The sequence below is a fragment of the Galeopterus variegatus genome, unplaced genomic scaffold, assembly GCF_000696425.1.
Source record: "Galeopterus variegatus unplaced genomic scaffold, G_variegatus-3.0.2 Scaffold293, whole genome shotgun sequence".
Lineage (NCBI taxonomy): Eukaryota > Metazoa > Chordata > Mammalia > Dermoptera > Cynocephalidae > Galeopterus > Galeopterus variegatus.
In genome coordinates this window covers 387,885-412,974 of record NW_007726404.1, presented here as the reverse complement: position 1 = coordinate 412,974, position 25,090 = coordinate 387,885, and the positions used below count along the sequence as shown (strand labels likewise).

Here is a 25,090-nt window from a genome sequence, read left to right as displayed (position 1 = left end):
GACACTGAGGGTTGCGATCCGTTGCCGGTCACGAAAAAAGACAAAAAAAAAAAAAAGGAAATTTTATGCTCTTTCTATACTGCTTCTCCAAGTGCAGCATCAGCATTGCCTGAGAACTTGTTAGAAATGTAAATTCCTGGGCCCCACCTGAGACCTACAAAATCATAAACTCTGGGAGTGGAGTCCAAAAATTTGAGTTTTAACAAGCCTCCACAGGTGATTCTGATACATGCTAAAGTCTGAGAAGCACTGTTAGGACAAATAAAAATACGTAAGAAACTTACACTTGGTCAGCAACTTTCACTTAATCAAAAATAAATCTTGTTCATTTTTCATACATAAGACAATACAGTTTTCTAGTATTCCTTGTACCACGGTTGAGAGAAAAACGGAGACAGACTGGTCAGGATCCCTCACCTCATATCTGGCTGAGCATGACTCAGCCCATCTGATGTAAGCACATTAACTTGCGCATGTGCACCCAGGTGTTCCTTGGCTATCTGACTCTAGTATAAAAGACAACAGCTGAGCTTGTGTCCAAATAAAGCATGTCAACCTTGCCAATGGCTTGCAGGATCTTTTTCCAACTACCTAGTCCACGACCTTCATATGACGGCTCTGTGACACAGTCTGCATAATGGGTTTGAAGGGTCTGTGGCTCAGCCCAATGGGGGTCCTTAGTATTCTTGAGTGTCTGTAAATTCTAAGAGAATTTTTAAATTCTGAGTTTTTACTTCAGTGATGATCTAAAAAATTATTCTAACACTTAAAGCAAAATTTCTCTTATGCAGTGATAATTTACGATTTCTTGGGACTAAGATTTTAGTTTCTTAAGTGAGAGTTTCTCAAACTCTGGTCCTTGGATATATTCTAAGGCATAGTGGTTAAGAACATGGACTCTGGAATTAGACCATTTGGGTTCAAATTTAGGCATTGCTTAAAAGTGTGACCTTGGGCAGTTTACTTTCATCTTCTGAGCCTCTGTTTAGTAATTTGTAAGATGGAGACTATAAGAGTTACTACCTCATAGGGGTGCTCTGAAGACTAAATGCTCTTAGAATCATGCCTAGCATGTGATAAGTGCTCAGTAAGTATTACAAATTATTATTGCTTTTAGAAGTTTATTTAGCAGTTAGACTTGTGTTGCACTGCAAGTAACAGAATATTGGACTTGATTCGTTTCCTATTGCTGCTGTAATAATTTACCATAAACGTAGTGACTTAACACAGCATAAACTTATTATTTTACAGTTCTGGAGGTCAGAAGTCTAAAATAGGTCTCAGTATGCCAGAATGAAAGTGTTGGCAGAACTGCTGATATGGACTGAATTTTGTCCCCCCCCCATTCATATGTTGAAGCTTATCCCCCAATGTGATGGTATTTGTAGATGGGGTTCTTTGGGAGATTATCAGTTTTAGGTGTGATTACGAGGGTGGGGCCCTTATGATGGAATTGGTGCCCTTATAAGAAGAGACACCAGAGAACTTGTCCCCCCCAAGCTTGCTGCCACATGAGGACGTAGCAAGAAGGTGGCTGTCCACAAGCAAGGAAGAGAGCCCCAACAAGAACAGAATCAGCTGGCACCTTGATCTTGGAATTCTCAGCCTCCAAACTGTGAGAAAATAAATTTCTGTTGCTTAAGCCACCCCAGTCTATGGTATTTTGTTGTGGCATCCTGAACTGGTTAATAAAGATTTGTTCCTTCTGGAGGCTCTAGGGGAGAATTTGTTTTTTCACTTCTCTAGCTTATAAAGGCTACCTGCCTTGTGGCTGCTGCTTCTATCTTTATTTAAAAAAATTTTCCCCCTTCTTCTATATTCAAAACCAGCAGTATAGCATCTTTAGATCTTTCTTGGACTTTTTCACTTTTAAAGGCCCCTTTGATTACATTGGGCCCACCTGGATAATTCAGACTAATCTTATTTTAAGGTCATTTGATTAGCAACCTTAGTGCCGTCTGCAATCTTAATACCCCCATGTAACAAATCTGGTTCCAGGAGTTAGGATGTGGACATCTTCGGGAAACCATTATTCTGGCTACCACATGGACTAATAATTGTTTGAAGCTTAAGGACATTTATTATTTACTAAAGAAGAAGTTTGGAAGTAGGAGCTTTTAATGTTTATTTAGCAAGTTAACTACATCATTAAGAACCCATTTCTTTCTTCCTAACCTAGTTTTTTAGCTTTTTGTCTTCATATTTGTCACCTCATGGTCAAATGATGAGTATTACATTTCCAGGTATCAGCAACATGTTCAACACAGGAAAAGGGCGAAGGGGGCAGTGGCGGTTCATTCTGCTTTTATGTCTGCCTCATTTAGCAGAAAGCAAAATATTTTCCCCAGAATCCCTCCAGCAGTCTTTTCCTAATTGGGTCATACTGCCATCTCTAGCTGCAAAAGAGTCTGGAGGAGTGAGCATCTGGCATGGGAGAAGGAGATTGTCCCGACTGGCTTAGACCATTTATAATTCATTGTTGGGCTCAGTACATTGCCTCCCCAAATAAAATTGGAGTTCTTTTGGGAAAAGAGAAGGTGAGAGTTTTGTGTGTGTTGTGGGTGGAGAGGTGGGGTGGGATGGCTATTCAATAGGCAAATGACATTGGCTGCTAGATCTTTGAGAATTTTTTCCCTTTGAAGAAATGTTTTTTATTTGAGAAGCAATACCGTATTTCTTTTTTTTTTTTCCTTTTTTTTTTTGTCTTTTTTCGTGACCAGCAACGGATCGCAACCCTCGGTGTCGCACCCGCACCTCGCTCAGCCAGTGAGCGGCCGGTCTGTATGTGGGATCCAAACCCTCGGTGGGAGCGCCGCCACACTCCCAAGCGGAGCACTGCAGCAGTGCGCCACCGGGCCGGCCCACAATACCGTATTTCTAGAAGCCTAAAAAAGTACTTAGTTGTAGAATTTTATTCTTCTGTGAAGAATTAAATTTTTTAAAATTCAGAATATTTAAGCAAACATATGATGGTACTTCAAAAAGTTTGTGAAAAAATAGAATTAAAAATAATATGAATCTTTCCATGAACTTTTTAAAGTACCCTTGTATAATGTTTTAAACTTTCACATGTAATTCATGATAACTATAGAAAAATTAGGCAGTCTTTTCAATATGTAATTTCTCATCTAATTGAACATGTAGCTGATGGCTGGTACCAGTGAAGCTGACATCTGGTCAGACTGAAAACTTGCTCCTTATGGCACACCTCTGATTTCCATAATAGTGTCCATCCTATTAAACGTGAAAACTATGCTTCATTATTAGAACTTTAACTTCTTTCTGTTCTCTACTCAAATCTTCTAAAATAATAAAATTTCCAAATAGTTGTATAAGCAAACTAATGTACTGTCAATAATGGTGATGCGACTGAAACTGAAATGTTGGCTGGCAGATGGTACCAGGATGAGAAACGCTAATATTTGTCAGCCAATGGATTTGTTGGCCATTGAAAATCCAGTTTCAATGTATGCTCAGTGTATTATTTACTTATCAATTAATTCAATAAATATTTATTGTGTGCCAGGCACTGCTGTAGGAACTGAGACGATAGAAGTGAATAAAAACAGGAAGAGATTCTGACTTTATGCTCTTTACAGTCTAATTAGAATAATCTAAGAAATGCAAATGAAAACTCAAGATGTTTTTTATTTATCAGATCAGCACTGATGGCACACTCTCATATACTGTCTATTAGAATACTGTCTAAATTGGTACACTCTTGGGCCGGCCTGTGGCTCACTCGGGAGAGTGTGGTGCTGATAACACCAAGGCCACGGGTTCGGATCCCATATAGGGATGGCCAGTTTGCTCACTGAGTGAGCGTGGTGTTGACAACACCAAGTCAAGGGTTAAGATCCCCTTACTGATCATCTTTAAAAAAAAAAAAAAAATTGGTACACTCTTTCTTTCTTTTTTTTTTTTTAAGATGACAGATAAGGGGATCTTAACCCTTGACTTGTTGTCAGCACCACGCTCTCCCAAGTGAGCAACCAGCCATCCCTATATAGGGATCCAAACCTGTGGCCTTGATGTTATCAGCACCACACTCTCCCAAGTGAGCCACAGGCCAGCCCATGGTACAGTCTTTCTGAAGATAACTTTTATCTGTATGTGTAAGTGAAAATATCTATATACTTTGACCCAGGGATTTCACCTTTAGGAATCTGTTATAATTAAAGAATCAGAAATGCAGACCAAGATTTATATTCAACAAGTTACATTATCTTTACAAGTAAAAAGTTAGAAACAACTTAAATATTCACCAAAAAGGAAATGATTAAATAACTTATCCATAAGCCTATTGTAAATCTATTAAAATGATGTTTTTGAAGCATTTGGTGTTCTTGGAAAATACTCATGCTATACTGTTAGGAGGGTAAAAATTCTGATAAAGAACTATGTATCTAAAACATTAATGCTATTATGGCTGGTTTGTGTGGTTATGGGTCATTGTTGGGAAAAATAGGAAAATGGTCAGGGCCCCTCAGATGTTCAGAATCTGGCCGAGCATTTGCTGTAAATATCCTCAGGTGTTCCTTGGTACTACTTAATGTAAGTTGTGTATGGGCACCGAGGTGTCCAGGGTTGTGGACTTAAGTATAAAAGACTAATAGCTCTGATCCACAGTGCTTCTCAGAACTCTGAGAAGCCACTGGGATAGTTGCTCCTAGATCTGAATAAAGCCGATTCATTTTTCTATACCCACGGCTCCCAGAACCTTTTTTTCCCCTATTACCTAGCGCACAGACCTGCGTGTGGAGGGTTTGTGACCCAATCTGTGCAACAGACTCGAGGGCTCTGTAAGCCCTAGCTTTACAGTCATTTTTTAATTTTTGAAGTTCTTTATGAGCATATTTTTTATAATGAGAAAAAATGCATTCTTTTAAAAAGGTAGTAATCTTCATTGGGAGACTGTAAGCAACATACATCCTTCTTGGATGTTTCATGCACTTCATTAAAAACATAGCCTGAGCTAGCTTTGGCTACTCTAAGATAGAATATGATTGTGCTGCTAAGTTTTATGTGCAGTATGAAAAGTCAATACAAAATGTGAAAAACATTCCATTTAGCCTGTATTTTAAATCGAATTTAATTTAAAGGCTTAAAAAAATTAGGGGCTCACAAATATAGGTGTATTAGAATAATTGCTTGACTTTGTACCTGGGAATTGTTAGTTGCTTCTGTACACCAAGTAAAACATTAACTCTTTTGATTTTTTGCAACAACAAGAAGTAAAGCAGACTACCAGCAATTTTGAGAGCTTGCAAAAACAGTTCACAAGGAAAATGAAGCTCCCTGTTTTCATAGCAGATGCATTCACAGCAAGCTCATTTCGTGGGAATCCTGCTGCTGTTTGCCTCCTCGAAAACGTAAGTAGTTGGTTTTGAACTGCAGTACCTGAAATTCTAGATCCCTATAGAACTATTTCTTTAAAAAAAAAATTAGACCCACCTGTTTGTTTACCTCTTTGGTTTGTGTTCTTTGTCATAATATAAGTGATATCGATGTCTGTAAGTTGACTTTGACCAAATTATATGACGAGAATGCTTATATCTAGATTAAGTCAAGGGAAAAGAAGATTTATATAAAGAGGAACTAGGGCCAATTAAAAAGGAAGTAGAGCTCTCTTTTAGATTTCAGGTTTTTGTTTATTGTTGAAGAGAATGAAATCAGATGAGTTTTATGTGACTTAACATGGCTGATATCACATTTAGCATAACAGATCCTAGCTGGATATCTTTAACCTTACCTATAGCTCAGAAAATTAGAAATTCTTTTCAAGACCAACAAAATGAGATGTTTTGGAATTAAGAAGAAAGGTAGAAGGAATGAAGCTCTAATATATAGAGAATTTAGCTTACTGAAAGTCTTATTTTAAAAATGGCTTTTTCATTAGAATAAATATTAATGGAATAATTAAATATTACTTAGGGGCTTTGTGTTGGTCTCTGGGTGGTAGGAAATAAGGTAAGGTACCCTTTCACTCAGAGCAGTTAGTACAAGAATAGATTATCTGAGGATTACTTCAAGAAGACAGTAAGCAATTGATGACCTTAAATAAGTCATAACAAGCCGGGCAAAGTGTGCGCTGGGGCCTGCAAGTGCAGTGACTCTCAACATGGCCTGCACATGAAAATCACCCAAGGTGCTTTAAAAATTCCTGTGCCCAGGCTGCATTCCAGACCGATTACAACAGACTCTGGGGGTGAGAGCCAGGCAGCACTGTTTCTTAAAGCTCCCCAAGTGATTCCAGTGTGTAGTCAAGAAAGAGAACTGCTGAGGTTTTACTGAGACAGGTGAATATTGTTAATTGAGTCCCTGGTACACTTTTTCCCTTCCTCAAGTGAAACGGTAAGATGGTGATCAAGAGTCCTCATTTTTCTTTAACTATGCATTCATTATCAATCTCGCAGCTGGCATTTTCCCTCCAACAAATGCAGAAAGTAACAAAGTTAATAGGCTTTATCTGGTAACACAGGAGCTTGGGAACATTAGTGAGAGAATAATTAACCAGATTCCAAACTTTCTTTAGAAACAATCTGGCAAACATAACTTCTTCTCGAGGAATTATGGAACTGACTGGCTGCTTGTCGAGAGTCTTAGTATATTTACCCCATATCCCCATGTAATATCCTTGAAGGGTTTTGAAAGTAGTTTTGAGTGATTTATATATTCAATTTTCACCAGATAATAAGAATTGGCATTATGCTCCAACTTACTACTTTTACCTCCAGTTATACTCACTAAACATCAGACTTAAAGGATCTGTTTACCTACCTATCTATATCTCTCTCCATTAAAATTTCATATATTTATATATTTGTAAAAACAAGGAAATAAAAATCTAAGTAAAAGAACTTAAAATAGTTCAAAGCAATGTGCTTCAGTATGAATGGAAGAAGGAAAGAAGATAAGGAAATTCATGATTTGGAAACATTCTCTAGATAGTCTTCCAATTCACTTCTTTTGGAGCTTGGGCCTATGGGTAATTCGATGGCCTGTCAGGTACACTTGAATAGGTATCTAAAGATGAGTGTGCTCAGCCTCTTACTTGTGTTTTCCCACTCTTTGGGCATGAAAATCTTGTCCTCCTGGAGGCTAATGTAGTACTTTTCTCCATTCAGAATCAATAAAAATTATAATAGAAGGGTAAACCATGGTTTCTACCCTTGGATTTTGTTTAACTCAAGGCTGGAGATGGTGGGCACTCAAAACACCTAGAGAGAACACAAGTGAACACAGGAAAACATCAGAGACAGAAAAATGCTAAACCTTATAATAGTGACCACAATTCAGTAGGCATTTAGCCTGTTAACACAGTCTACAAATGTTGATTGGTATACCACAAGCCAGGCTCTAGGCCAGAGGCTGGAGGTACAAAGATTAATAAGTTTGCCTGGCCTTGAGGTGCTTGAAGTCTTGTGGGGGGAAACAGACATGTAATCCTGACCATTTTTCAGTAGGCACCACAGAGGCTGAAAAACCTAAAGGTACAATGAGGACTCAGAATAAAACAATGTTGGATTTTATGGAGGAAAAAAATACTTTAGATTTTTAAGTGCAGGGATTCAAAGGAATTTTTGTTTTGTTTTGCTTTGCTTTGTTTTAAGTTATTTAACATTTGACCAAGATGAGACTAACCGCAGAAAAACCTGGTGGATAGACTAAAGACGGGGTGTTTGTACTTTGAGTAACATAGGTCCTAGAGCTTTATAATATTCTAAAGGGTTTTTTGTTTGTTTTCAGGACAAGTTCAGTTGTAAAATTGTCACACGAGGAACCTGTAACATTGTACATTAGTTGAAAACAAAGACAGATTAAGGACCAAGTGAAGTACGGAACAGATATATGAAAAAAAAAAGTTTAACATTTGAAAAAACCCCAGGTTCAGATCCTATACAGGGATGGCTGGTGTGCTCACTGGCTGAGTGCCGTGCGGCCGGTCTCAAATAAAGACAAAAAAAAAAAACAAACTATTGTTTTAGAGGATACCTTATCTAAAGAAAGGCTTATTTCTGAATTTTCCTGTTAACATTATTTACAAAAAGAAACTTTGTTATGTGCCCAGTGTATTTATTCCAATTCAACTGGCGTTTACTGGCTGTCTACCATGTTCTGGGCACCATGCTAGGATCAAATATAGTATGTACATGCATTCTTATGCTTTTAAATACTAACAGTCATTTTCAGTGACAGCAAGGAGGACTGGCTTCACACTTTTAAGGAGGAATGCTTAGTTTTAGTTCCTGAACTACTTGTCGTTCCAGTTTTCCTGGTAAAAGTTAGAGAACACCAGAATCCTGTTTATAGCTTGGTGGGATATATGTTTAAGAAAAACCGGACATATAGCAAAACTGTATATAATCCATGCTTTAAATCATGTGGGGAAGCTTGTGGTGTAGTGGCCATTTCCAAACTTGGTTCCCTTCCTCAGAGTGGATCGCTGGCTGAGTGTGACCATACTGGGTCAGAGGCGCGTGGGGTTTCTAGAGTGTTCCAACCTCCTGTCTCATTACTCTGCCCACAGAAGGGATGAGGAATGCAGAGAAGGTTCTTCTAGGGAGAGAGAGTCATGGAAGTGTTTTCCTTTACCCAGATTTGAGGGAAGAGAGTAATGCAAAGGAGGAGGAGATGTTGATGGGAATTTCTGCTTCCCATGCATCCTCGCTGGCTTCTAGAATATAACCCTCAGCTTTGGGAACAGTGACTTCAGGCAAATTCAGCCAGATGCTGTGTTAATTGTTTTCATATATCTCATTTCACCCTCACAACCACTCTATAGGTAGGTCTTATTATTATTGTCCCCATTTTACAGATCAAGAAATGAGGCAGATGAAGGTTAAGTAATTTGCCCGGGGTCACACGTTCCAAAGTAGCTGACATAGGATCCCCCCCAGGTCTGCCTGACCGCAGAGCCTGTACTCACGATAAGACTAGATGTCTACCCGCTTCACTGTGTGTACGCTGTCATGGCACCCCGTGCTTCCCAGGTGCTAACGTGTACCACTCTCATTGTAATTCATTCCATGCCCATCTTTCTCATTAAACTGCAAATTCTATGAGATCTTAACCCATTCTGACTCATTCCAACACACCCTGCCTAGCACGTGGGAGGCATGAATGTGAAAATATAATCAATTAAGTTAGGGCAAAACCTCCTTCTAAGAGTTCTAGTTAACCATTGGTGGGGGCAGGATGGGCTGGGTATACAAAGTGAGTTTGATGATGGAGCAGGAGAGACTAGGCATCCTTAAGACCTATTAGGAGCAACTGAAGATGGCCCATGGTTTGAGTGCTGCATTGTGTGGACATAACTTCTCTATAGCAAATCCAGATGCTTCAGAAGCAATCTCCCATTTCTTCCTGGATGGTTTTACTAGGCATCCTTAAGACCTATTAGGAGCAACTGAAGATGGCCCATGGTTTGAGTGCTGCATTGTGTGGACATAACTTCTCTATAGCAAATCCAGATGCTTCAGAAGCAATCTCCCATTTCTTCCTGGATGGTTTTAGAACTTTCTGCATCCAGGTGCTTTTACTGTGCTAGAATCCATCTACAGCAGAGGAACAAATGAACAGACTGATAAGGCAGGGCTGCCATATTTCTAAACTGCCACAAGAGGGGAGTATTTGAAAACTTTACTCTGACTTTCTGATCATTAATCTTTTGTGGGGTTATAGGTGATGGAACCTCAGTGTCCCAATGCAGTGCACTGGAACTCAGAAAAGCAAACGTCGCTCTGTTTTTTTTGCTGTTGGAAATTTGATTCACATGATATTGCCAAAGGAATATCATGATCTTGCCAAAGCAAGACAATTGATAGCTGTCAGTTTGTAACTATGTGCAGCATTTGAAAGGACATTTGTGGTATAAAATGGAAAAATTATTGGAACTGAAATCCAGTATTTTGAATGAATGCATTCTTTCTTTTTTAAGGCTCTCACTCGTGGTTCACTGTTATCTTGACATTTGGTTCTGGTGAAGAAACTCAGTATGTACTACAGGCAGCTGAACTTTCACTGAGGACTGCTACTATCAAACTTTATGTTGTCTTTGGTCCCTCAAGCAAATAGCAAGTGCATTTTTAAGTGTCCTGGGACAGAAATGATAGATACGGAAGTTCAAATTGCAATCGATGCAATGTACCAAAGTAGAGAGGATTAAAGAGCTCATGGGCAGTGAAATGTATGTCTAAAGTGTAAAAGTGTTTTTAAAAAAGCCTATTTGCAAAGAAATCTATTACCAATAGATGGTGAGCTTGGCTACAATGTGGGATGCTTTAATGTTTTAAGGACTCTTGTCCTAAAGGTCATGGGAAGCAATAGACAAAGGAAGGACAAGGACAAGAAATTTGGCTAGGTCTGGCCAGTTAGCTCAGTTGGTCAGAGCATGGTGTCTTAACACCAAGGTCAAAGGTTTGGATTCCCATACCGCCCACCACCAAAATAAAAACAAACAAGAAAGAAATGTGGCTAGATTGGCTAGAGGAAGGACTGGCAGGCACTGCAGGTTTCTGCAGCCAAGGAGGCAAATCCAGGAAGGCCAGCAAATGCTTTTCTTCATTGTCCCTTCAATCACCATTAAGGCCTGTGATTCAGTAGTTCCCAGTTTTGATCAGGTGTTGTGTGCATGGGCATGTGGGCCAGTTTTCACGGAGAATATTCGACAGGCCGTGAGCAGTGCTTGAGTTCAGTTGTTGACATCGTTGCCTTGTTGACTGGGACACTCCAGCAGCCCCGTTCTACTCGTCTCAGGTGAGACTTTGCACACAAGTGCCCACAGGTGTGACAGATGCTCATTCAACTTCATTCCTACCATCCTGTTTCTCCTTACCTCAGCTCATAGAATTCAGGGGGTGTCAAAGATGGTAGAGGTTAATCCCTGATTTCACAATGTAACAGAGGCGAGGTCAAGTGAAATGCCCAAGAAGATGCCCTATTACAAGGCTTTTTGCCCATATTTTCCTGTCCGACTCACCAGAATCTGCCTTCTTTTCTAGGTTTGCCTGAAGGCCTCATCTTTATTCATTTATTTAATTTACTTATTTATTTTCATTTTATATGGGGGGAGGCAGCTGGCCAGTATGGGGATCCAAACCCTTAGACCTTGCTGTTGTAACACTGCGCTCTAACCAACTGAGCTAACTGGCCAGCAAGGCCTCCTCTTCTTTAAAGACCTACACTATTTGTTGTCAAAAATCTATATATCTTAACTACATACTGTCTGGTTTAGCTCACTTTCCTTTCTGTGACTGTCATGACTCCCTACCTAGGAGTCCTGCGAACACAGGGCCATGTCCGATACACCATGGCTTCTCAAACTTTAAAGTGTACAGGGTTTACTGGGGAGCTTGTTAAATTGGAGATTCCAATTCAGAATGTCTGGGGCGGGGCCCAAAACTCTGCATTTCTAACAAATTCCCTTGGTAGTGGTGCCGTGCTGTTGGCCCGGCACAGCACTTACTGATTGATTGCTGTTCTCCCTTAAAAACCTTGCAGGAGTCCATTTTTCTCTGCTAGACGTTGGTTTTCCTTTCTGCAGCATATTAAAAAGATAATAATAGTTTGTCTTTGTTATGGGCTGGCAGTGTAATGTGGCAGGTTAAAGCACGAGCTTTGAGCCACTCAAAATAGAAAGCTAACATTTATCAAGTACTATTTGGGCACTGGGATGAGCACTTTATATGGATTATTGGATTTAATCTTTTGAAAGAAAAACATTGAGTAAAAGTAAACAAAAAACCGATTGTGTTATGTTTGAGTTTTCAGAGAATAAGTATCAATTTCTGAAGTGATTACCGTTTCGTAGGACTACTGAGCTTCTGTAGATTTTTGGGTAAAATGCTCCTTTAAGAAAAGCTTAGTGAGTCTCCTGCTAGGATTTTTATATCAGCTGATAGTTTAAAAATCGTATTGGTTTCTCATAATAACCACTGTTTTATGCCTTATGTGATTATATTGAAAGTTTCAAAAGAGTTTGAATCAACTGAAGGACAGAGTGTTTAACTTGTATAACTCAGATAAATGAATTATAAATTTTTATTAATGTAAAATAATTCTTAGTTTCAGGAGCTCAAGAATAGTAAGTTTGGCTAAAGCTAAAATGTATTTGTCTTGAGACTTCTGTAGAATTGAAAGTCTAGTTATCAGAACTTATTAATATTAGTGTCACTAAAGTTGGTTTACAGTCCCTCACTGCTAAATTTGACTGGCTTAAAAAAAATCTAACTAGTGAGCATTTTGTTGATTAAAAAATTGATTTTTATTCTCAAAAGGAAAACTCATATTTTTGATCCATTATTTTCTTGAGTTAAGAGGAATGTGTGCATATATATGTTTGCATGTATATTTCTTCATAATAAACCTTAGACTTAGTGCTATTATTCCTATTTTAAAGGTGTGGAAACTGAGGCTCCACAGGATTAAATGACTTGCCCATCCTTGCAGTGCTACTAGAGGCTGGGCCAAGGATTCAAATCCAATTCTGTCTCTTTCCAAAGCTCACATTGTTGCTTTTTAACACTTTATTTTGAAAAATTAAAAACCTACAGAAAAGTTTCAAGAATGTTACAATGAACACCTATATATACCATTTCTCTAGATTTACCAGTTATCATTTTCTACATTTACAAAGCCCACATTCTTAATCACTGTACTATTTTTTAAGGTATATCATGATCTTAGAGTATTATACAACCTCTCTGTGTTTAATTTCTTCATCTGAAAAATCTAGATTGAGGTTTTAAAAATGAGATTAAGTGAAGTAATTTATTTGTTCCTTTAGCAAATGTTTATTGAGCTCCTACTTGGGGACGAGTACCAGGATTGTTCTAGGCTCAGATGAAGCAAGACAGCACAGTCCATGCCCTCACAGTGCTTAGAATCAGAGGTGGGGGGTGGGCAGACAGTATAGGGCACACTAGGTAATTTCAAGTGGTCTAAGCGCTGGGGAGGAGACAGTACCTTTGGACAGAGTGGCCTGTGAAGGCTTCCTGGAGGAGGTGATCTCTGGCTTAAGGCTCTTCCCACAAGAGGGAGTGAACCATAGAAAGATGGGGGAGAATGGTCCAGAGTGGGTGTTAAACATTTTTTATCCAACATAGCAAGGGAGATAAGGGAGTTTCCTTTTTTGGAGATAGTTTTTAGAAGAAAGCACACTCTCTCAGATAGAGTAGATGTTAATCTGACAAAAGACAGGCCAGGTCAGTTGATTTTTCAGTCTATTCAAGCTTTGCACATCTATAATTCTTCACAGGGTGCTGCAAGCATGGACTTCTGAAAAACTATCTTTATAAAAGTGCCTTGAATTCCTTGGCCATTATTTCCTTTTAACATGTAACTTTTAATATTAATGCACTGCTTTGTTAAACTAGTGGTCGTTGCTTTCCAAGGAAGTCTGATCTGTATTTCTGAAGTCTCAATAAATTTTTTTTTTCTTTAGAAACTGGATGAATACATGCATCAAAAAATTGCCAAGGAAATGAACCTCTCTGAAACTGCTTTTATCCGAAAACTGCACCCATCAGACAACTTTGCACAAAGTAAATATGCATTTTTAAACTTTTTTTATTTTTTACCGTTCTCGAATGGCACCAGAAGTTACTTTTTAGGTAGGGGAATGATACTTAAGGGAAATACCCATTTGTTATTTGCATATGGATAGTAGATAGAGGGGGAGATTCTGATTTGGTTTTCAGCTCCTCTGGGGGAGGGGGTGTTGGTTACTCTGAATGTTTTAGCTCCAGATCTAGCTCTGGGGAGCCCTAGGATGCTCGCCTAGCCTTTGCCCCTCTGTTCACAACATGTTTCAGCTATTAATCGTGCTAGTGAAATACTTAGGAAAGAAGAAGGGAGAAGTTTGCAATCTGTTTGCATGGCAATGATCTCATCTCTCTTTGGCTTTTCCTCCTCTGAAGGTTCCTGCTTCGGACTAAGGTGGTTTACACCTGCAAGTGAGGTCCCGCTCTGTGGCCATGCCACCTTGGCTTCTGCAGCTGTGCTGTTTCACAAAATAAGTAAAGTGATTTTCTTTAATGAACCTATCACTTAGCAAACAGCAAATATTCTTTTTAAAAATCTCACACACTCTTTCTGATGGACCCAAAGTGACTGGTATAAAGACACTACAGATATAGTTTACTTCATGCAATTGATGATGCAGAAACTAAAATGGCATTCTGAAAACAAGGACCAACCGTGACTTTCCAACGGTACCTAGCACATATGCAGAAAGGCTGAAGTGTTACTGAAGGTCGCTGGTTTTTTTTTTTTTAAATAGATCTCTGGTCTTTGTGACCAAAATGATGAGGGGAGCTTGCACAGGCAGACTAGGCATCCCACATGATGCGATATTGTCAGGGAACAAAAAGACACACTTTGCTCCAAATATTTGCCCTGCCCCCACATTGAAATTCATTCCACAATAAGAGCTTCTTTGCTCTGAATTTTTCTTTTTTTAAGATGACCAGTAAGGGGATCTTAATCCTTAATTTGGTGTTGTCAGCACCACGCTCTCCCAAGTGAGCTAACCGGCCATCCCATATAGGGATCTGAACCCTTGGCCTTGGTGTTTTCAGCACCACACTCTCCAAAGTGAGCCACGGGCCGGCCCCTTTGCTCTGAATTTTAAAGATTCCTGAGCCCCAACTTATATATATTTACCTTAGAAGGGATTGCATCACCTTAATTCTGCCAGTTTACATCTTAGCTGCATTTAGTTTAACGGATAAAAATCAGGGCTTTGTGGGAATGGGACTTAGGACAGATGCCTGGAAATGCCCTAAAAGGGGAGACAGAAACAGCCACAAATAAGTGCAGAAAACAAACAGAAATGTAAATAAGCAAATAAAGAGGATGACGTGACAGAGTCACCATGAGGAGTGGGAGTTGGGAAAGCAGGGTCTTTGGGGAAGTTACTTTAGATGGGGATGGTGTTGTGGGGAGAACGCACAGGGGAATCCAAGACCAGCATAGGTGTTGTAGTTTTATAGCTCTTTATTTCAGTGTTGCAGCTCTTTGTTCAGTGTTATAGCACCTCTTTTTGCTTGCAAGCAAGGAGAGCACTGGGGAGCAAGAACCCCTAAACCAGTGTCTCCCAGAACAAAGGAAAAGACCCCCTTACATAGCCTAAATTCTCACCCTTCTGCCTCCCAGGTTCTCATTCAGGTCCTCTTATGTAAATGAGGGATGCTGTCCTGCTAATTTGGATTGGCTGACTGTGGGACACAGTCTGTTGGTCACTTTAGGAGCCTAATTGGCCTCTGGCCCCTGGGGGGTGGGGTGAGACTGCTGTTATCTCCTAGAGGGCAGGTCCAGGAAGCACGTAGGGTAAATGGCAGGGGCCAGAGTCTACAGTGGAGCGTAGAGTTTCTAAAACAGTTTCTCAAGTGGAAAAGGGAAAGGCTCAACAATTAAAAGTGCTTAGGGTTCCCTGCAACAATGATAAGGGAAGGTGTTAGGCCAGCTCTCCAGGAAGCAGACCCTGAGACACATTTGCATGTGGGAAGAGGGCTGGTAGGTTAGCTCACTTGGTTAGAACGTGGTGCTGATAACACCAAGGCCCAGGGTTCGATTCCTGTACTGGCCAGCGACCAAAAAAAACCCTGTAAATACATGTGGAAAGAATAATATTCTTGGGTTCAGTATTGGCAGGAGAGTAAAGAAAGCAGGATTGAACAGAGGGAGAAGTTGAATTGCAAAGTCAAAGCAAGGCCTAGGCTAAATCTGTAGGGAGCTCTGAAGCTGGGAAGTTTAAGTAGTGTTCCAAATAGAGGCAAAGGTTCAGGCCTTTATACCCTTCGTGGACCAGTCCCCAAGGCCTGGAAAAGAGGTGTGACTTTAGGCAGGGTAGCTCTGTTCAGCCAAGGGCAATGCCCAGAGAGGGACTCAGCTGAGAGCTGTCAGCCACCAGCACTTCTGGCAGCAGGGTCATGGGAGGCAAGCCAGGCCTCAGAATGCACCTGAGAGCAGGTGCCTCCTTAAATTTTGTACCCTATGGGACTTCCTTCCCTCACCTAGTCAGCCCTGAGGGGGGTGGGGTGTAGAATCTGGATAACAGCACCCACTAGAAAAGGGGACCTTTGGGCAGAGCAGTGAGATGAAGCCTTCTGTGGGAAGAGTTGGAGTGGGAGGAAGAGCATTGCAGGTAGAGGCAGCAGCAAATGCAAAGCCCCTCAGGCGTACTCTCAATGACCAGAGCCTCTATAGCTCCCTGCGGGAGGGCATGGTTGGCAGGAGGTTCACAGTTAGGCCAAGGCTGCTCTATAATGTAATCCAATATACAGTTAAAAAAGATAGTTTTGGTTTCTGAGGATAGGGGACATGAGCGAAGGTGAGCAAACATCCTAAAATGTTGCTTAGGGACTCACTCTTGAAAAATAGGTTTTACTGAAGTTGTGGTTGGCAGGAGGTTCACAGTTAGGCCAAGGCTACTCTATAATGTAATCCAATATACAGTTAAAAAAGATAGTTTTGGTTTCTGAGGATAGGGGACATGAGCGAAGGCGAGCAAACATCCTAAAATGTTGCTTAGGGACTCACTCTTGAAAAATAGGTTTTACTGAAGTTGGATCGAGTGTCTTTTGAGAACTTGGTCCCACATTGTTTGGTGTGATGCTGAAGTTGGAATAATAATCCCCAGACCGCCCCATAGGGCAGTCTTAAGGTTAGATGAGATAAAGTACGAAAAATGCTTTGTAAATAATAATGTCTTACACCAATTATAATGGGAAAAATTAAAACTTGTGTTTCAGAATGTAAATTTTATGCTCAATTAAACTTAATAAGCAATACCAAATGTTTTCACCTTTGAGATACAGTTAAGTTTTACAGAAATATTGTTATATATACTGAGATCAGAAAAGTGGTCTAAGTTGTATCAGTAACATGAAGGGATATTATATCAGCATTTGTGCTGTATTCTTTCAGTCAATTTTTTGTGTATAGTTTTGGTTTATTTAAGATAGACCTGATTTGTTTCTTATAAGAGTATTGCTCACAACTTATTTTGTCATCCCCTTGGCATATATAACTCTATAGTTATTGTTGGCGCATATTTTAAAATATGCATTAGGAAATTATTAACTCCACTTTATAGATGAGGAAACTGAGGCTTAAGGAGGTTAAATAACTTTGCTCAAGAGGACAGTGAGTAAGCAGTAAGGAGCTGGATTTGAAGCCTTGTAGTAAAATGCCAAGTCCAATCAGTTATGGTCTTGGTTCTCAAGTTAGAATCCAGGGGGCTGGCCGGTTAGCTCAGTTGGTTGAGCGCAGCCTTGTAACACCAAGGTCAAGGGTTTGGATCCCCATACCGGCCAGCCATCAAAAAAAAAAAAAAGCAGTTAGAATCCAGTGAGGGTTTTTTCCACTCTAGACCTTAGCAACTCAAACTTGGGCCCCTATTGCAGGAAAAGATGGCACTGCCCCCAAATCTGAGGCAAAGCAACAGTGATTGAAACAGACATACAAATATATAATAGTTTATTTTCCTTTTTTACCCAGAAAACATGAATAGCACTCTAACTTTTGTTACTCTGAGTGGGGAACTAAAGGCCAGAAGAGCAGAGGATGGTATCGTCCTCGACTTGCCTCTTTATCCAGCTTACCCCCAGGTCAGTGCTTTCTAATTATTGCCATGAACTGTGCACAACCAACAGCTCACCTGTTTTATAACGATCTTGTCTTTTTTCCCCATTTAGGACTTCCATGAAGTAGAGGACTTGATAAAGGTTCGTGAAAAGAATCAAACCTGAGCTTATGTGATTTAGTCATTTGTTATTGTTTGATCCCAGATTTGGTATTTGGTCCCAAAAGGTAGGCCACCTACAGTATAAATGTTCTAATTGAAGCTTGGATCAATAGCATATGATGTAGTTCAGGTCTGAGTTTTAATACTCAGTCTATTTGGTGAGAAGGTTGACTGGTTTTCCTTGTCTCTTAATTGTCAGAGTTAGGAGACCAGTCTTAGGCAATGAGGGGATGTTGAATTTCTATTCTTTTCTAGCTAGAAGGAGAGGAATGGGCATGGGGCATGGCCATGCCAGTTTTGGAATGAGAATTGGGGATTTCTGGCCGAAAAGGGTCATTCCACGAAGTTCATACAAACGAGGTGGAGGGAAAGAATGGAAGTTGCCCGGCAGCTGACCGTGTCCCCTGTTTCTGTGGTGGAGGATGGGACTGAGGTGGGAGGGCTGTGCTTTGGTAGAGGAGACCAGGAAAGCATGGGAACCTCGACAGAGGAGACAAGATACAATCTGGCCTCCTTATCGGGTTTATGTGGGTGTGGGCTTAATAATAGCAGTGATAATAGAGAACACTTGGAGTCTCCTCTGCGCCGTGCCACATGCTAAGCGTTTCACTTGTATTGCTCATTTAATTCTGCATGTCACCTGGTGAGGTAAGCACTACAGTTGTTCCATGGAGGTTCCAGAGGGCCAGAGCAGCCTCAGACAACCAGGTGCTTAGTGTGCAGAGAAGGAAGGGCCAAGGGCAAGGGCTGTCATGAGAAAAACGATTTCGTAAAATGGTCAATTATGAGTAACAATGGAGTTTCTCAAAGAATTTTCAACTACAGCATTTACAATCTCTTTAGTTTTTTACTATATCTAAGTTTTCAAAGAGTATAAATAAGCATCATAGATTCTGATTTTATACTCAGTACCACCCGTGGCTTGAGTTTTTGGAGACATATCAAATTTATAAATAAACTGCTTTAAGCATGTTTGATAAAAAAATGGAAAATATTCATAATGGTAGACCTTGTTCATAGTAGAAAGAACTTAACCTAGTCACTCTAAGCCTCAGGGTCAGCATTTGTAAAACGGAATAATAAAAGGTTATTTGTCGTGAATATTGTCATTTTGCATTCTTTCCTAGAAACTGGCAACAGGATTCCAGCTGAGAATTAAACTTTCAAATCAAGATACGAACCCATGCAGAGAAGGGCAGGGTTAGAGAGACTGAAAGGCCCCGGAGAGCATGGGGGATCTGGCTGTAGGAGTTCCCATTTCTTGAGGAAGGGACATTGGTCAACCCATGGTCACAGAGGCAGAAAGCCCAGGTACCACCCAAGGCAGAGGAAGTCTTGGCCATGGGAACCTGAGCATCTTGTTCCCTAACAAGGGTTAAAGAACCTGAAGCCACCTAATAACTGCCATACAACTACCGCGTAATTGTCATCTGCTCTGCCTGGCAGCTGGGGCTGATGCCAAAGGATGACAGTGCCCCAGGTCATCCCCAAACAAACATACAAACAAATATTCTTGCTCAAATCCAAGAACATTATATGCAGTCATAGGTGGAATGAACCAAGATATTTTGAGAAAATGTTATGTGGTTGATCTGTAACATACAATCTAAGTGACAGTGGTGTGCATGTCAAGCGGAGCAGCATGAGATGAGTCCTCTAGTCCCACTTCCAAGCAAATTGCTGGCCCTGAGTCCTTACCTTGTAGAATGTTCTAGTTGCTCCTGCAGGTACTCCACATATATTATTTCTTTTAATCATCCATAACTCTAATAGGTGGGCATGAGGACCCCTACCTCTAAAGACAGTAGGGATTCAGAGTTCTGACTTCAGGGCCACTCAGACGTGGGTCGTGTGTGTGTGTGTGTGTGTGTGTGTGTGTGTGTGTGTGACCCTGGGCCTCTCTAAGTCTTTCTCTTCTCTATGGGGAAAATACCATTTGAAGGAGCTGTGTTAAGGCACTTGTGAGTAATGCTTATTTAAGGCTCAAAGGAGGTAAGCTAAATGTCCCCCAAAAGTTCTTTGGTGGCCAGGAAATTGGCCATCCTTGGGCAACACCTCAAGCCCCGAAACTGAGCTAACACTCTGGGGATTGGAGACAATGGGTACGGGTGTGCCTGACAGCAGATGCTTAGTGAGAGATCATTCTTTATTTCAGGGGATCAGGGACTTGACCCAGGATGTGCTCCTGAGGAGCTTTTGACCTGTCTCCACAGACTGCCATAGGTGACACGCAGGTCCAGGACATCCGCTATTCTCCAGATACGCGAAAGCTTCTCGTCCGGCTCAGTGATACTTACGACAGGTACACAAGATTTTTAGCCGTGTCAGCACTTTGGGGAGGGCTGAGCACTCAGATTTATAGCTTTGGCTATGCTGTGTCCGGTCAAACCATGACTTATGCAGCCAGAGAGTTTCCTTCCCCAGTGGGAAGATGATCACCACTTGTTCTCGCCTCTCTCCTGCTGAGCTGTCTGGGCAAGCTGCACTCTGGCCTGTTTTCCGGAGTCTGTGTAGTGGGAGGGCTGTGAAGTGGGTTTGTCCTAATCCATCCTATTTATGAACAAGGTCATTTCTGGAGAACCTGCAAGTGCACACGGAGAAGCTGCTGCAAGTTGAAAACACAGGGAAGGTGAAAGGGCTCATTCTCACCCTTAAGGGAGAGCCTGGTGGGCAGACCCAAGCATTCGACTTTTACTCCAGATATTTTGCACCATGGGTTGGTGTGGCTGAAGACCCTGTGACAGGTATTTCTTACTTGAGTCTGGGGGAGGTTAGACAATGGAAGAGGAGGGTAACACATAACTATCGAAGTGCCCTTCACGTGACCTCTTAGGTTGCATGGGTTTGAGCTGCCTTTGTTTCTCTAGTTCTCTTCCTTCCACTCTATCCCTTTGCTGAAGTCTCACGTGAAAAAACACAAAATAAAGGGAGCAGTACAGCAGGGTTAAACCTTAGTATCAGGGCCGGCCCGTGGCTCACTCGGGAGAGTGCGGTGCTGATAACACCAAGTCAAGGGTTAAGATCCCTTTACCGGTCATCTTTTTAAAAAATAAAAAATAAAAAAAAATAAACCTTAGTATCAGGGCCGGCCCGTGGCTCACTCGGGAGAGTGCGGTGCTGATAACACCAAGTCAAGGGTTAAGATCCCTTTACCGGTCATCTTTTTAAAAAATAAAAAATAAAAAAAAATAAACCTTAGTATCAGACTGCCTGGGGGGGCATTCCCGGCTTCCTAGCTCTTGACCTTGGGCAAGTGACTTAAATTTTTAAAGTCTCAGTTCCGTCCTCTATAAAACGAGGATAATACTTCATAGGGTGTGTGAACACAATGCACATTTAGTGCTTAGTATATTGCCTGGCACATGGTAAGTGCCCAATAATTATTAGCTATTATAATTATGACGACGAGACAGGTCAAAACTTCCAGATCTTTCACCAGCCCAATACGGAGGGATGAAATCAAAGATGGGCAGGAATGTCATGCCTCCTACCTTCATCCTCATTGAGAACAGTGAGCTGAGCAGCCAGGGGCAGGAATGCTGGATGGAGGAGGCTGGGGAGTGGGGTGGTGGCCAGGGCCAAAGGAGGCTGGGCGGAGGCTCTGAGGCTCCCGTCTATTCAGGTGGCAGGGGCTGGGAGGGCTTAGTTACTCTCCGAGGAACAAAACACATGAAATTCAAAGCTCAGCAGACGAGCACTTTTAAAGACTCAGGAAAATGCCCAACAACATCCAAACAGTCCAACTCAACCCTTGCCCCTGGAAGAGAAGTTCTGAGCAGATTTGCACATGCACAGCTGCTTCACAAAGATTTTAATTAGCACAGAGTGCAAGTTTTTTTCCTGTAATCATGCTTTTCTAGAGTGTGAAGGTCTTTGGATGGTGATGAACAACCGTCCGGTTTGCTTGAGACTGAGGGGTTTCTCAGGATGCAGAACTCTCAGTGCTCAAGCCAGGACATTCTCAGGCAAACCAGGTGACCCTGAGTGGACATCTCATAACACTAAATATATTTTCCTGATTAGGCAGAATTTTCCTCCTCATCCCTTCCTTCCTCAAGGACTTTTCTGTCAGTTATTATTCTATGTCTCGTTTCTTCACTTTGATATCTCATTTCTGATCTAAACCTAGTGTACATAGGTCAGGTAGGTGGAGGGCAGGTTCATAACACCGAGGTTATGGGTTTTGGATCCCTGTACCAGCCAGCCACAAAAACAAAACAAACCAGAAACAAAAATAACTAAATAAAATAAACCTAGGGTGCAATCATGTGAAAAATACCTCACTAAAAAGAAAGTTCTTTTGGTAAAAATCCTAGAAATATTGGCTCGGTGGAAATTTGGCCTTTGGCAGAGTTCCCACCTTTCCTTACATATGCACCCTAGGAGGAAGGAAGGAGAGACACTTGCCCTTGAAAGATTTATGTGAAGGCCTTGATTTTCCTACCATGGGTTGACAATGAGCCGGTAGACAAGATAAGAATTAAAACCTGTGGTGTAGTTCAGCCTTTAGAAACCATAATACATATTTGATGCATAATTTGGAGGAGCTTGTCCATAAATTCTGTGTCTCATTTCTACCTCCATTTACAATTCCACACCCTGCGGTGGCCTGGCCAACATAATGATTAGGTGATCCAAGTTTTGGTCAAACAGGATAATTGTAATTGCTTACAAATTTGCCACAAAGTTGCCCCTGTTTTCTTTGGGTCTGTCTCATAATTTTTCACTTTTTTTAAGGGTCTGCACACACTGTTCTCAGCAGCTACTGGTCCCAGCAGCTGGGGAAGAAAGAAATGCGTGGTAGGACAGCTCTTTTCTGTTTCTCTTCTTATTTGCCTAACTTTAAGCTAGTGTTCCTTTTCATATGTACTATCCCCTTGAAAATATAATAAAATGTTATGTATCACCCTCATGAAAACGAGAGGTTTTAAAATTCCTTCACCCTTAAATATCCTCCACCCAAGCATCCTCCACCTCTGCCTCCCCAACATACAGATACTTATAGTACAGTAAGTGACCAGTAAGTGTTTGTTAAATAAAATTATCTAGCTATACAAATTTGGCCCACAAAAGTTGTTCATAAGTGATAGGTTGAGAATGAATGATCATCAAGGTTCCTTATTGCCAATGCTAGTCACGGGATTGACTCAAACCAATTATTTCAAACCAGGTCCTCTAGTGATTGATAGATTGCTTAGGGGCAAAGAAAAGAGACAGCAGCCAGTGGAGGGTGCATCGCCCCGATCATCAAAGGAGGAGTCTGACCCTAAAGGATCAGGTCTTACTTAGTGGGAGGGTGAGGCCTCTGAGACCCTGATCTGGAGACTATTCTCATTCCCTGGTGAGTCTAACTACGTATTCTCCTAAGCCCTGAGCTTCTGGAAGGTGGACGCAGTGCCTCTTTTGTCTGCCTGGCACATGCGGTCACTTGAGTGTGCTCTGTCCTATTCAGAGCTGAGAAGATGGGGCCTTCTCAGGAGGGCCAAGACCACCCGTCTTCATCTTCTTGTACTTCTAGTCCATGCCTCTCACTTCTCACACCTCCTCACTTACTCCTAGAGAGGCCCGTGGAGGAAGCTGTAGTGGGATGTGTCTGGGGCACTATCGTCTTCATCTTCTTGTACTTCTAGTCCATGCCTCTCACTTCTCACACCTCACTTACTCCTAGAGAGGCCCGTGGAGGAAGCTGTAGTGGGATGTGTCTGGGGCACTATAGGAAGTAGCAGAGGAAGCAGCCCAGGAAAAGGCCCAGAAAGGGAAGATGCAGAGCTGTGTGCTTCGTAGGTCACGTTGCATCTGTGGCCCTTTCAGTCTTCAGGAGAGTGGAGGTGGGTAGTCCCATGCACAGATGAAGGAATGCATTCTTTAAGCCAAGCTTGGAAGACTCTAGAATTTGCGTTGAGGTCTTCCACTATGTTCTGTGAATTAAAAAGGGTGAAAATGCTCATAACTCGTGACTCATTTTATGTTTTCTTTAGCCTTTCAGTGTTCCTGCCGAGGAGGAGAACTGGAGATTTCGCTGCGTCCTGACGGACGCGTTGACATCAGGGGAAGAGCAGTTGTTGTGCTAGAGGGCACGCTGACAGCCTAGAGGTGGCCGCGCCATGACGCCGCTTGCTCTAATGACAAAGCACTTCTACGTACAAAGAAACAAAGGGCTGCCTTTAGTAGGCTTGCATAAGACTCCACTCAATCCTCATGTTAAAAATTGAAAAATGGGGCCGGCCTGGTGGCGCACTGCTACAGTGCGCCACTTGGGAGCGCGGTGGCGCTCCCGGCGAGGGTTCGGATCCCACATACAGACCGGCCGCTCACTGGCTGAGCGAGGAGAGGGCGCAACACCGAGGGTTGTGATCCCGTTGCCGGTCCTGGTCTGGTACGGGCGCCACACTGAGGGTTGCGATCCGTTGCCGGTCACGAAAAAAGATAAAAAGGAAAAAAAAAAAATTGAAAAATGAAGATTTAATAATGCTTCCAGACTAATTAACTAATGGAGTTTTGGCTCCATGAGTGTATTTGAAATTTAAGTAACCAGTAACAAAGAATAATGTTGTCACTTTTTTTGATTATGACTACAAATCAGAGAATGAGGAATATATTTATGAGGAGTTTCAACCATTTAAACGTAGGTGCTAGTACCTAATAGAATATTTTGCAGCCATTAAAAGACCCAATAACTATGTGGAAATATAAAAACAGTTTTATGATATGATATTAAGAGTACAATAGATTATAAAATGTTAGCAATGTTATGCTATGTCTATGGACAATATGACAACAGGGGCCATGAAGGTAGAAAAGTAAAAACAGTTTATGTGTGAGGGGTAAAATTGAAAGTAATGTTAATGGATCTAAAAAATTATTTTCTTTATTGTTGCATTCATGTACAACAACTAAAGCTCAGGACAAAATCCAGAAATTTTTTTTTAAAAAGTGTGTACTAGGCTACTTCCTATGGTTGTGAAATTAAACACAAAAAGTAATCTCTTAATCTTTTTCTTGATATGTGGTTTAAGAGTAAAAACTTAAAAGGGATTCTTCTATTATCTTAATAAAATGAGTTTTACCATAACTTTAAGGTCAGTCAAATTTTATTACTGAATACCTGTAATTCACTTTGAGATGGAAACTTTTTCAAGTCATTAAAAGTGTTTAAGAGGTGGGGCTGGCCTGGTGGCGCACTCAGTAGAAGCCGAGGTTTCGGATCCCATATAGAGACCGGTCCGCTCACTGGTTGAGCGCAGTGCAGGCGCGACACCGAGGATTGTGATCCAGTTGCCGGTCGCGGTACGGGCGCGACACTGAGGGTTGCGATCCCGTTACCGGTCATGAAAAAAGACA

General features: G+C 41.3%; 1 protein-coding gene across 2 annotated transcripts in view; it reads left to right on the top strand.

Annotated features, from left to right (window-relative positions):
* The window catches only part of PBLD (phenazine biosynthesis-like protein domain containing), a 43,976-nt gene extending 19,992 nt beyond the window's left edge, over positions 1-23,984 (top strand). The window contains exons 2-10 of one of the 2 annotated variants that reach the window (XM_008567095.1): positions 5,233-5,372; positions 13,445-13,544; positions 13,920-14,018; positions 17,503-17,612; positions 17,700-17,729; positions 19,963-20,051; positions 20,315-20,493; positions 22,487-22,549; positions 23,728-23,984. In XM_008567095.1, the coding sequence (XP_008565317.1) occupies positions 5,289-5,372; positions 13,445-13,544; positions 13,920-14,018; positions 17,503-17,612; positions 17,700-17,729; positions 19,963-20,051; positions 20,315-20,493; positions 22,487-22,549; positions 23,728-23,840 (867 nt within the window). In that variant the 5' untranslated portion in view covers positions 5,233-5,288 and the 3' untranslated portion in view covers positions 23,841-23,984. The remainder of the gene's footprint in view (positions 1-5,232; positions 5,373-13,444; positions 13,545-13,919; positions 14,019-17,502; positions 17,613-17,699; positions 17,730-19,962; positions 20,052-20,314; positions 20,494-22,486; positions 22,550-23,727) is intronic. The other variant, XM_008567096.1, reaches the window with a different exon arrangement.
* Positions 23,985-25,090: the final 1,106 nt, after the last annotated feature.